At 42.5% G+C, this 12,812-nt stretch overlaps 2 protein-coding genes across 2 annotated transcripts in view; both read right to left on the bottom strand.

The window, feature by feature from the left end:
- Nucleotides 1-928: 928 nt before the first annotated feature.
- On the bottom strand, nucleotides 929-8,849 carry fbxo30b (F-box protein 30b). The gene is made up of 3 exons (XM_017717925.2): nucleotides 8,667-8,849; nucleotides 4,408-6,823; nucleotides 929-1,237 (listed from the first exon to the last, which is right to left on the bottom strand). The coding sequence occupies exons 2-3, from the start codon at nucleotides 6,763-6,765 to the stop codon at nucleotides 1,034-1,036; spliced, it is 2,562 nt and encodes an 853-aa protein (XP_017573414.2). The 5' UTR covers nucleotides 6,766-6,823; nucleotides 8,667-8,849; the 3' UTR covers nucleotides 929-1,033.
- Nucleotides 8,850-10,945: 2,096 nt separating this feature from the next.
- Nucleotides 10,946-12,812, bottom strand: part of LOC108439482 — a 58,025-nt gene continuing 56,158 nt past the window's right edge. The window contains exons 56-57 of the mRNA XM_017717924.2: nucleotides 12,745-12,810; nucleotides 10,946-11,842 (exon numbers count right to left, since the gene is read on the bottom strand). Coding sequence (XP_017573413.2) covers nucleotides 11,562-11,842; nucleotides 12,745-12,810 — 347 coding nt within the window. The 3' untranslated portion in view covers nucleotides 10,946-11,561. The remainder of the gene's footprint in view (nucleotides 11,843-12,744; nucleotides 12,811-12,812) is intronic.

Here is a 12,812-nt window from a genome sequence, read left to right as displayed (position 1 = left end):
GAGAGTCTTTGCCAGTGGCAGAGTTCGGTAAAGTGCTGGGTGTAACTTTTGTTACACCAAAAAAACAAAAATATATGGCCAACACACTTAGATATGAGCTCATACTGTAAGCACACTGGTTCGTGTTTGTGTTTTCTGATGATTTATGATATTTTATCCAAAGGTACTTAGGATCAGCCCCAGCTTACCCACAGTCATATTCATTGATATGATCGCCAAAGTCTGATCCTGAACAGCACCTTTACTCATGACCTTTATCTGTAAGGAATAGATATGTGTTCCGATTTGGGATCAGCTTCCTGCCTTCTCCATAACCTCAAACTCACAGACTGAAAAGGGAAATTTAGTGAGGAAGAGCACTACTCTGAGATCTTCACAGGAAAACCTTCAGATTTGCTGGTGCAGCTAATAATGAATGAAAGCTCGTAGGAGCAGGTTAACACTACACCGAAGCATCTTCATGATGTTTCAGTCACCGTTAGTCCTGTTAGCACTTGTTCCAGAAAAGACCACTTATCCTGTTAGGGTACTGTCCGTAAACCGAAGCATGCAGATGCAATATAATGCAGATGTGCACTTGATTGGAGTCAGCACTGGAAGACCTAAGTGTGAAAGATTACTGGGATCACCCTAGTGTGTAGAGTTAAATAAATCAAGTGCACCGATTAAGGCTCTTCATTTAATTCCACTCAGTTAAGTCGTTTTTGGCCAACATTTTCCTCACTTCAGTGTTAGCCCTCTTGCGGAACCGTTCCGGATGTGACTTCTGCGAGAAAAATGTGTGTCCGACCTTAAAACTTTAAACACACAACCTGGAATCAACCTTCAATTTATGTACTGAATATATATATATATATATATATATATATATATATATATATATATATATATATATATATATATATATATATATATATATTTTTAAAGCAAAAAATATTTCGTCTTATGTACACAGTGATAGATAGTACAGATTAAAGAGGTTAGGTAAGGTAGTGTTTTAGCTCTTGCGTTCTGGTGTGAAGTGTTTCATTTGTTATAATACTGGTTTAAGGACCGAACGTAGCGACCGTCCATCCCGGGTGAGCTCCCTGGTTGTGCACATGCAGGGCAGTGGCACCGCCTCCACCTGCCGGTTGACCTCATTATACAGGCAGTGCTTCAGGTGGTCCGCCATGCTGGAAATGTCCGCAAATTCCCACCTAGTCACCGGACTGAAGGCTGTACTGAACCGCCACACCTGTAGGAAATAAACATCACCTGTAGTAGAACGGCTTTGATGGTTTATTACTAAATTTCTGTTTTCTAATTTAATAAATATCATACAGTTAAAAGACGTGTATCCTATGTTCATCACATTTTACTTTTCCCCCGTTGATGTCCAGGTTTTTGTGGTTTTGCATACCAAAAATAAAATTAGCTTTTACGTTACATTTTTTTTAACCTCCTTGGTCCACAGACTTCAAGAGGCTGTTTTCAATACTGTGCCTTTAAGACAGTTACACCATGTCTTGTAAAAGTAGTCACCCCCTTGGCTTTTTATATATATATAAAAAGTTCTGGTGCAACCGATTACCTTCAGAAGTAACATGCTTAGTGAACTGAAGTCCACCTGTGTGCAATCTAAGCATCACGTGATCTGTCAGTATATACACACACCTTTTCTGAAAGGCCCCAGAGGCTGCAACACCATTAAGCAAGAGGCACCACTAACCAAACAACACCATGAAGACCAAGGAGATCTCCAAACAAATCAGGGACAAAGTTGTTGAGAAGTACAAGTCAGGGTTGGGTTATAAAAAAATATCCAAATATCTGATGATCCCCCGGAGCACCATCATCAAATGGAAAGAACCACATGGTACCACAACAAACCTGCCAAGAGAGGGCCACCCACCAAAACTCTCGGACCGGGCAAGGAGGGCATTAATCAGAGAGGCAGCACAGAGACCAAAGGTAAACCTGAAGGAGCTGCAGACTTCCCAAGCAGAGACTGGAGTATCTGTTCATATGACCACAGCAAGCCGTACACTCCATAGAGTTGGGTTTTATGGAAGAGTGGCCAGAAAAAAGCCTTTACTTACAGACAAACATAGGAAGGCTCGTTTGCCAAAAGGCATGTGGGAGACTCCCCAAATGTATGGAGGGAGGTGCTCTGGCCACATGAGACCAAAATTTTACTTTTCGGCCACCAAAGACACTCTGATGCAAAACCAACACATCTCATCACCCCAAGAACACCATCCCCACAGTGAAACATGGTGGTGGCAGCATCATGCTGTGGGGATGTTTTTCAGCAGCAGAGACTGGGAAACTGGTCCGAGTCGAGGGGAAGATGGTGCTAAATACAGAGATAATTTTGAGCAAAACCAGTTTTGGTTTGTCAGTGATTTGAGATTGGAATGGAGGTTCACCTTCCAACAGGAAGCTTTTTTGCTTTTGCAGCTATAATCGCCGCAAAAGATGGCTCTACAAAATACTGACTTTAGGGGGGTGAATAGTTATGCACACTGAAGTTTTCTGTCATTTTGTCCTATTTGTTGTCTGCTTCACAAAAAAAAAAAATCAAATGTTCAAAGTTGTAGGCATGTTCTGTACATGAAATGATGCAAACCCTCAAATAATCCATTTTAATTCCAGGTTGTGAGGTAGCAAAACACGAAATATGCCAAGGGGGGGTGAATACCTTCGCAAGGCACTGTATGTAAATGAGCCATGTTCTGATTGACCTCCTACTGTGTCTCATTCAAAAAGCAGTCCAGGATGAAACACTCCTCCCAACTTATAATAAATGACGGGGGATAAACTGCTGTAGGCTGAAAAGGTAGTTATAAACATGTATAAATACAACCCCAATTCCAATGAAGTTGGGACGTTGTGTAAAACATAAATAAAAAAAGAACACGATGGTTTGCAAATCCTTTTCAACCTATATTCAACTGAATACACTACAAAGACAAGATATTTAATGTTCAAACAGATAAACTTTATTGTTTTTTGCAAATATTCACTCATTTTGAATTTGATGCCTGCAACACGTTCCAAAGAAGTTGGGACAGGGGTGTGTTTACCACTGTGTTACATCACCTTTCCTTTAACAACACTCAATAAGCGTTTGGGAACTGAGGACACTAATTGTTGAAGCTATGTAGGTGGAATTCTTTCCCATTCTTGCTTGATGTACAACTTCAGTTGCTCAGCAGTCCGGGGTCTCCGCTTCATAATGCGCCACACATTTTCAATGGGAGACGGGTCTGGACTGCAGGCAGGCCAGTCTAGTACCCGCACTCTTTAACTATGAAGCCACGCTGTCATAACACGTGCAGAATGTGGCTTGGCATTGTCTTGCTGAAATAAGCAGGACGTCCCTGAAAAAGACGTTGCTTGGATGGCAGCAGATGTTGCTCCAAAACCTGAATGTACCTTTCAGCATTAATGGTGCCTTCACAGATATGCAAGTTACCCATGCCATGGGCACTAACACCCCCCCAGATCATCAGAGATGCTGGCTTTTGAACTTTGCGCTGGAAACAAACCGGACAGTGTGTTCACTGACAGTGGTTTTCTGAAGTGTTCCTGAGCCCATGTGGGAATATCTGTTACAGAATGATGTCGGTTTTTATTGCAGTGCCGCCTGAGGGATCGAAGGTCACGGGCATTCAATGTTGGTTTTCTGCCTTTTGATGATATTATGGACTGTAGATGATGAAATCCCTAAATTCCTTGCAATTGGACGTTGAGAAACGTTGTTCTTAAACTGTTGGACTATTTGCTCACGCAGTTGTTCACAAAGTGGTGAACCTCGCCCCGTCCTTGCTTGTGAACAACTGAGCCTTTCAGGGATGCTCCCTTTATACCCAGTCATGACACTCACCTGTTTCCAATTAACCTGTTCACCTGTGGAATGTTCCAAACAGGTGTTTTTTGAGCATTCCTCAACTTTCCCAGTCTTTTGTTGCTCCTGTCCCAACTTCTTTGGAACGTGTTGCAGGCGTCAAATTCAAAATGAGTGAATATTTGCCAAAACGATAAAGTTTATCCGTTTAAACATTAAATATCTTGTCTTTGTAGTGTATTCAGTTGAATATAGGTTGAAAAGAATTTGCAAATCATCATATTCTGTTTTTATTTATGTTTTACACAACGTCCCAACTTCATTGGAATTGGGGTTGTATGTTGATTTTCATGATGATATAAAAACTTGGACCTCGACTTTCCATATATGGACAGTACGGACTGGAGAGTGAATGGTATGCTTTGAAACTTTAACAATATTTGCATACTGTATTAAATTCTTTACCTTCAACATGTTTAGGGGAATTAAGATTTTTAAGAATCTATTAGTTTAAACATACCCAGTATGTTTATGTTAACATAAAATGCCTTTTACATTTAAAAACTACAGTCTACCTTGTCTTTTATCTGCCAGGTTCTTCTTCCGTCTGGGTACTGCCTCTTCTCCCACTGTACCACCACCATGCCCCGTGTCTGCAAGAGACTAGCACAAACATCCCTCATGGTGCGGGACACCATGGACAGCTGGCAGAGGCTGAAGCCATCCAGGAACCGTGCTACATGCTGGAGAATCTCAAAGGGCAATCCACTCAGGCGGTCGCACCCAGGCTCCACCACCACATCCATCACAGGCTGCACCCCAAAGGACCTGAGGTGGCGGTTGTGAACAACCCTTGACCCATGAGTGGAAGGGCAGAACCTGCGTTGTGAGTAGGTGCAGCCATAGTAGGCCAGCGGGCAGCGGTGCTCCATCCAGCCATTCAGGCCCGAATGGATGTCTCCATGGACGTTGCGGAAGTGTGAGAGGAACTCTTCCCGGCGGAAGAGCTGGCCACATTCAAAGGTGAACATGGAGCCTTCACGCGGGGCCCAGCTGGGTCGGGGCACCAGCTGCTCCAGCGTCAGGTCCAGCCGCAGAGTGCAGAAGGGGCTGGGCTGCGAGAGGCGGGGTGCAGCTCGGTCACATGCAGAGGCTGATGCCACCTCCCCGACCATAGTGCTGGTGGCCAAGATCGCAGCAGGGAAGCTGAATGTCTGGGTACCGAAATCGACCCGCGAACCGCCAAAAGCGTAGACAGTGTCTGATATCCTCCGGGCCCGGGGTGACTCCTCCAAGCAGAAAAGCAGGGCAGCGGCTATGAAATCAATCTCTCCGAGCCCCATGGGGTCATCCCGAGGCTCCTGCTCCAGGTCGGATGTGTCTACAGATTTGTCTTCCATTTTGCAGCGAGGATACCTGTGTGGGTAGCTGTCCACAGGACAACTCCTCCGTCCGTTAAGGGCGAGCGGCATAAAGTTACGCAGCAACTGAAGGTTTTGGAGTTTCCTCTCAAAAGCCCTGTCTTCAAAATCTAATGCCATGGAAGGTAGTGCAAAGTCCCTGGGAATAACCAATGCCTGGGCATGGACAGGTGGCTGCAGTAACGGAACCTGGGATCCTGATGCTTCCTGCATAGCAACAGGGGCTAGATCATATCTCACCTGTGCTCTGTGGGGAATTAATGGACCAACAAACTCCAGCGAACCACTGGCCTCCGGGCACTCATGGTCCACCTCAGCCGCTTCCATGATATTCTCCTGTAATTCCACTGTAGCTGCTACGGCATTGTGACAGTTGTTACACAAGCTCCGCTCATCTGCATCATCCAGCCTGAGCAAATACCCTGAAGACTCTTGAGAATGCTCTTCACTAATGCCTCCATCATCAATTCCACCAACTGCCCCAAACATGGCCTTCGCTTCAGACGTAGCATCCTCCATTTCAATGTCTGCTGACTCTACAGTTTCTGGCTGGTTGATCTCACTGTTCGTCTTGTTGACTTTGGAGCTACTGATTGGTTCAGTGCCTTTGACGGCATCCCCCAGCGCACCAAGGGCAGAGGCCAAGCTTCTGCCCAGCTCCATCAAGGTTTGATGTCGCTGAGGCTGCAACTCTTCATTCAAACCACTAACCCCATTTGCTATTTTATCACAGTTGGACCCGGCATCTTCTTTCATAACAAGTGATTTATGTAACTCTCCATTTAATTCTGACTGTGCTGCTGACACACTTGTGGTGGAACACTGTGTATCGGAGGCATTGAGGTGGATTAGGACATTGAGGGCTGCAGCTAGGCTTTTGGTTGTCTCTACTGTGGTTTGGTAAAGCTCACCATAACGTTCCTCGTTCAATCCGTTAATTCCATTGCTGATTTTGTCCTTTGAGCAGCATGCCGCAGACGCCTCATCCGCAGGCCGCTCGGCTGGTGGAGTGGGAACTGGACTGTCTGTCAGTAAATTAGGTTTTTCAAAGTTCTCCACAGGCTGTGCCTTTTTCTCAGGGCCACTAGTAGGTGCTAGAGAGACGAGTTTAAGTGAGGCCAGCATGGTGCGCTGGTCCTGCAAAGCAAGAGCCATGTCTAGCTGCTCTTCCTCATCCGCATCTCGACTCAATCTTTCATATGAGCGGTAATCCTCGTCGTTCACAGGCCACCTATTCCACTCCATTGTGCAACAAACCACTCCAGCAGGACATACCTCAAGGTGCTCGGCCATCTTGCCCCGGGCCAGCATGAAAGGGCAGCCAATGCTGTGGTTGAGGCACGGAACCCTCTCTAACGGACACAGTAGCTGATGCTCATCCACCTTACAGCCATGGAAAACGGCGCCGCAAACCAGTGGGCAACCGAGGAGGTCACAAGAAAAGCCAGGCTCGGGCTTGACCATGCACCGCCGGCTCACACACGAAATGCAGTGAACATGGGGCTCCACCATTTTCAAAGCGGTGGAGCCAGGGATGATGGCTGAAGCACAAGCTTTTGGGTCACAACGTCTGTAAAACAGTAACATTGAAAAAAATGACTGAACTTTCGTGCTACTGTCACAAATAACACATCGTCAAACCTCCCATTTTCTACGGATGTTTACAGAGTTAAGACACCAGCTACCATTTACACGGTGTCAAAATTTCAATGACACGTTAACTCACATGGAAAATGTAACCATAACTGAAATCTAGATGGTCAATAAATGAGTTATTTAATCTGTCAGTGTTCCAATCTTTCTACCATAAATGAGCTGCTCATCACTTTCAGGAGTTATTTTACTGAAGCAATTACCAAACATATTTTAGTTAAGCAATGAGCAAAAAGTTACAAGAGCTCAGGTATTCTACAAAAGTCATGTTATTAATGTATTTAATTAATTATTATACAAATTAATTATTATGTATGTAAACATGTGGATTATAATAAACATCTCTTTATTTCTTGAAACGTTTCACTACAGGTAGACAACGGATGCTCAAAATATTATGGACACATGATGATATCATAATCATATAAGCACTGGCCATCAGAGTGATGTTTAGATTTGACCAATATTTCAAACCAGCATGTGATGAGGTATTTAGGCTTCATCTCAGCCTAGAAAACTGACACTAAATTAGGAAGTCTGTCTCACATCGTGATCGTTATTTGCCTTATTGTGCGTGTACAGTAGGCCGTTGGGCACATTTCTGATTTCATACCACGTGGCTGATGTTCAGAAGTTTTTTCAGACTTTTTTCTTGAGTAATTTTAATTCAAATGTGTAAGTTATTCCACAGATTTTTCCAAATTTCGATCTTTAAGATGTACACAAAGTCATTCAGGGTAGGTGTGGAGTAAAATGCTCCGCTCTAAAGAAACGTACCTAGTCAGAATTGTACGCAGTGGAGGTGATGGGAACCAGACGTCCTAAGTTATTACATGAAATACTTCTGAATACGCTACCTGATGCCCAAGCCACTGTTCTGTCAGAGATTAAACTTTGGGCTAAAATATACTATATATATATATTTTTAATCTATTTATCGTAGCGAGTTGCATGCAGGGTGTTATAAGACAGAACAGTCACCAAAGAAAACTTTTTCCCCCAGATTTATCACCATCATCATCATATATAAACACTCAGAAGACACCCGTGGGTTCACTATTGCTTTTGAAAAGTAAAAAAGATCTATATTTTTGTCGTAGACACGGAGACCCCCGATTCCCATCACCACTGTACAGAAATCAGAGTTGGTTAGTTTCTCTACAGTGAACCATTTTACCTCAAACCACTCAAAGTGACTTTGTTTACGTCTCAATGACTGGATTATGTATACATTTTGAAAATCCGGTGGACCTGTCCTTCGGCATGCTCATCTGAATAACTTGGGTCTTATTTAAGGTAGCAAACCAGCTACTGACCCACAGGTTGTTTTGTACGACTGTCTGGACTGAATCTACCGGAACACACACAAAGAAGACGCGTTAACCTGATTAATCTCGCTCAGATGCGCTGGTCTGATCAGCAGTAAGCTGATTTGACGTAGTCGGTCACATCAAAATAAGGTTTTGTGCGGCAGGTTAACGACACCGCTAGCGATCTGACAGAGCGGCCAAACTCAAAAACAACAACGACCTCGAAAACAAGCCCCTGCGCCGCAGACTGAAGTCGTAATAGGCGAATTCAAACCCCAGACCTGTGGTGTTTCCTGCGTTTTCTGCGTTTTCAGCGCTGAAGGGCTGAAGGGCTGATGTTTGTGGGTGTAAACACTGTTAGCTGCGCTGCGCTTCGCTAGCGCTGCTAAACTTTCTGGCTGGAGTCCGAAACCAAACAAACTCCCTCCGGCGCTCCGCCCGCTCACTTACCGAAGCCTGTCAGCTCAGCCGCGGCCGCTCAGCTCGCGTTTTCCGCCGGCGTTCAGTAAAAAAGACTCAGCAGAACAGGCCGGACCGCGTTTTCACTCCGAACCATTGCGGCTTGTCTCTGAAATCTTCTTCAGAAATGTTCAGTCTGTGTCCGCTGTCTCTCTCCGACCGGGACGCCAGCGACTGTCGTCATCACGCAAGCCGCTGTCGTCATCACGCACGCCCAGCGTAGCTTTAGGATTATTCAGGATTTTTATGTTTTTTATTTTTTTAAATCATACTAAACAATCAAGAACGACCAAGATATTACATACTTAAAAAAACATTCAGCAGTCGAAGTAAAGGTATAATAAAATAAAGTTGTACGTCTATAATAAGTCTAATTCGTGGCAACACGTTGATCGTAGAAAAAGACCAAGTTCCTTAAAAAAACTAAATCAGTGGATGTTTTTTTTTTATTTTATTTATTTTTTTATGATTATACATTTGTGTAAAAAAATATTTTCATTATTAATCAAAAATCCATCCCAGTTCAGAGTAAGTGAGTCAACATTCCTCTAGGAGAGCCAGTTTTGGAGACGATTCCAGAAGGTAACAAAAGTGAATACAGCTAAAGGAAATGTGTCCTGTCGTTTATTATCATTCATTTATTCAGCTTCCTTATTTGACTATACGTGGTTTTGCAGTATTTGGTTACTTTGCTGCTGCTGGTTTACTCATTTAGAGCTGCGATGTGTCTCAGAAGGTAATAGCAGCGCAGGCTACGTTTCACCAAAGGACGTTTACAGTCATTCGCGATCTAAAACATTTATTATTCTTCCAAGGTCTGAAATGTCCACCTAACTGATTCATACTCTCACTGAACTCTTGACCCACTATGTCATCATTCACCCTGACAATATCCAATACAGCCAGAAGCCCTGACTGCTTCTCATTAACCCATTCATGTCCAACAACTGAACAGAGCAGATAGAGGAAAAAGACATGGAACTTGTTCTGAGTGGTCTGTAACCCAATCTAACAGACCCCATTTGAATTTTCTAATTATATGTCATTTTTATACTTTTGTTCAATGAAAGTAGCATTTTCCAGAGTTTCATTCAACTTTAGCACCATGTGACAAAAGGACTGAATTTAATTTGATCAATGAAATGATAAAAACTCACTTTTTAACCAGACGGTTTGATAACATTTTAAAGGTTCTCCACATTTGTGCTCCAGCAACATATAGACCGATTTCTTACATGGCCATTTATGATGAGCCTTGGTTCCTCTCGTTGGTTCTTCCTCGTTTTCCAAAGGTTCTCCTTTGGAGTCTTGGCTCCTCTCAGTGGTCCTTCTTTATGCAGGTTTCCTGACGCTGCCTCTCTTGGGTGTTTATTGTGTGAAATGGGTACGAATGTGCTGCCCAGTGCCTGGTTCACTATTTTCCAGTAGTTCTGAGTAATAATTTTGGTCTAAAACCTTTTTCTGGCAAACATTCAGGGTGAAGAAATACATACAGAGCATTATAATGAAAAAGAGCCTCCAGAGAACACTGCTAACACGTTACCACTAACTACATATCAAAACTGCCTCACTGCTTGTTTTGGACTGGTTGTACACATGACCCCTGGTTCCCATCACCACCACTGAGGTGAAAAAATCTGAGCTTCTCTACCATGCATGGTTTCAAATACCACTCTGAAAGACTTTGTTTACATCTCAATGACTTGAATTTGGCTTCTGACATCCCCTTTAATTAATACTTGCCACACTTTAATCCTACTAGAAAAAATCAACTTAAGCTGTTTCACGCAACCGGGCAGTGAACTTGATTTGGAATAATGAAAAAAGGCTCTACATAACATAAACTGAAGACCCCAGTACAGGCCTCTCCATCAGCCCTATCAAGCCCAGATTTCATGTAAACGAATGAGAGAATACTAACACAAAATATTACCTTCATCATCATTTGTCATCAGTGTAAATGATGGATAAAAACGGATCATGAGAGTCCGTGACTGCATAGGAAAGAGAATTATGGAAGAAGAGAATAAGATCATGACACACAACAACTGGCTGGCTCCTTATGAAGAGAGAAGTACTTTAAGACATTCACATTCTTTTATTCTTTCATCTAGGCGCTTTCCTTATATATATATATATATATATCCATCCATCCATCCATCCATCCATATATATATATATATATATATAAACGACTACTGCAAAGGGTTCGTTCACAAAATGAAGTCGTATAGTACATCGGATAGACAATATAATATATAGTTTAAAAATATTGCTTGATAAGTAGCATTTTATTTGCTCTATCTATTTGGTTTCCATACATTCATGATTGAAACAAGTAATGTTACCATTACAGAAAATGACTCTTTATCTCAGTAATATACCATTAAAGTTCCTTAAGCTATCAAACGATAATCAAATCAAATCAACTGACGTCTACAGAACAGTTCACGGATTCAAATCAACAGGTTCAGGCACCTAGACATATATTCTCATTCGAAATACACCAACAGTTATATTTTCGTACTTAATTTAGAAGAAGATCTAACATCAAACTACGAATAGCTTCTTTTGACAGGTTAATCATTTGGTGCTGCAACACTAAAGACTTTCAGACAACAACACTCTGACCTCTAGAACATCCTCTAGAACCAGCTGTTTCTGCACAAGCTGAGAGTTGGCGGCACTGTTTCCGAAATCCCTGATTCAAACGTGTCTTTTTACGGACAAAGCATAAAATCAAAAAATATATTTTCTAGTGTCTCAAATTTACAATTTTTTGCATCCATTATGAAAATTAATGACGGCTTTCTCAAAGATCTTCATCTCCTTAGTTCTTCTCTCTCCCTACTAAGGCCAACTTAGCTCAAACAGTTCAGACATCGTTTACATGCTTGCTTCAGTGGTGACGCACACGGGGGAGGAATAGGCACTCTGGGTAACGGAGTTTTTAGCAGACAGGACCACACAGTAACGGGTGGCGGGTTCAAGGTCAGTGACTTCCCACATCTCATTGTAGATGGTCAACACCTCTCTGAGTGGACGAGAGGGAGTGTCTTCCCTCACAATCAGAGTGTAATAGCTCGCTCCCGTGACTGGTGTCCACTCCACACGCAGGGTCACTCCAGTCACCTGGGTGAACTTCACATCAGGCACCAGCAGCTCTTCTGGAATGGCAGGAGAAGGGAAAAGAAATTACTTTTCTTTTTATTATTTTTAATGTTATTTTATTTTACATTACTGCATCATATTCTTCTTTCTTTGATGTCCTTTGTGATATTATGCTTCAATATTTACTTATGTTGTTTATTCTCTTTTGCATGGTAATTTGGACCTGTCAGTTTGCCCTTGGTGTTGTGACGGAAAGTAAATCTGCCCTCAGTGACAGCTTTGCGGCAGGTCTTTCAGGAAATGTCCACTAGAGGGAGCTTAGGCATTTCTCATTCATCTCTTTATGCAATGACTCACGTATGAGGTCCAAATAAGCAAACTGCCACATCCCACTCAGTTTGGCCTTTTTCTCTTTTGAAAAACTACATCTCTGTAGTGCAAAGCAAAAGTTTCATGTTCTAAGCCAAGGCAATTTGACACGTGATAACCTTTTATGGTTGTGAACTTGTTGGCCAAAATGTCTTAATTCTAAGTTAAGCATCCTCACAACTGTGTCAGTAAAGTTTCACAGTTGTGCGTTTCCAAATGTTGACTATATCTGTTGTAGATACAGGAAACACAACGTTGGTTCCAGATCTCTCCCAAATGCCCTGAGGCATCGCATCAATGTATTAAATTTCACAGCACATCTGATGTAATAAAATGAAGTATTACGTAGCTAAACCAGGTATTGGATGGTATCTACATCATACTGGGCTGCCAGGAGGAAATGTCTGAAATGGTTAAACCACACCACTGATCCAGGTAAAATCACTGTTCACTGTATTAAAATTATTTGCATGTATTCTAATTAAATTAGTGCTTTTATGAGAAAATGAATGCTCAGTCTAGATAAACCGTTTTTGAAATATAAAACGTTGTCTTTATGTGTGATTTGTCTTATGAAGCATAAGCTCACCTTTCTCTTTCAGTCCAGCCAACATTTCTGCTTCTCGCAAATCTCTCCTACGTCGACCAACTATGCCT

The sequence above is a fragment of the Pygocentrus nattereri genome, chromosome 9 (assembly GCF_015220715.1).
Source record: "Pygocentrus nattereri isolate fPygNat1 chromosome 9, fPygNat1.pri, whole genome shotgun sequence".
Taxonomy (NCBI): domain Eukaryota; kingdom Metazoa; phylum Chordata; class Actinopteri; order Characiformes; family Serrasalmidae; genus Pygocentrus; species Pygocentrus nattereri.
The sequence above is the reverse complement of the archived record's forward strand: the minus strand, read 5'-3'. Positions and strand labels throughout refer to the sequence as shown.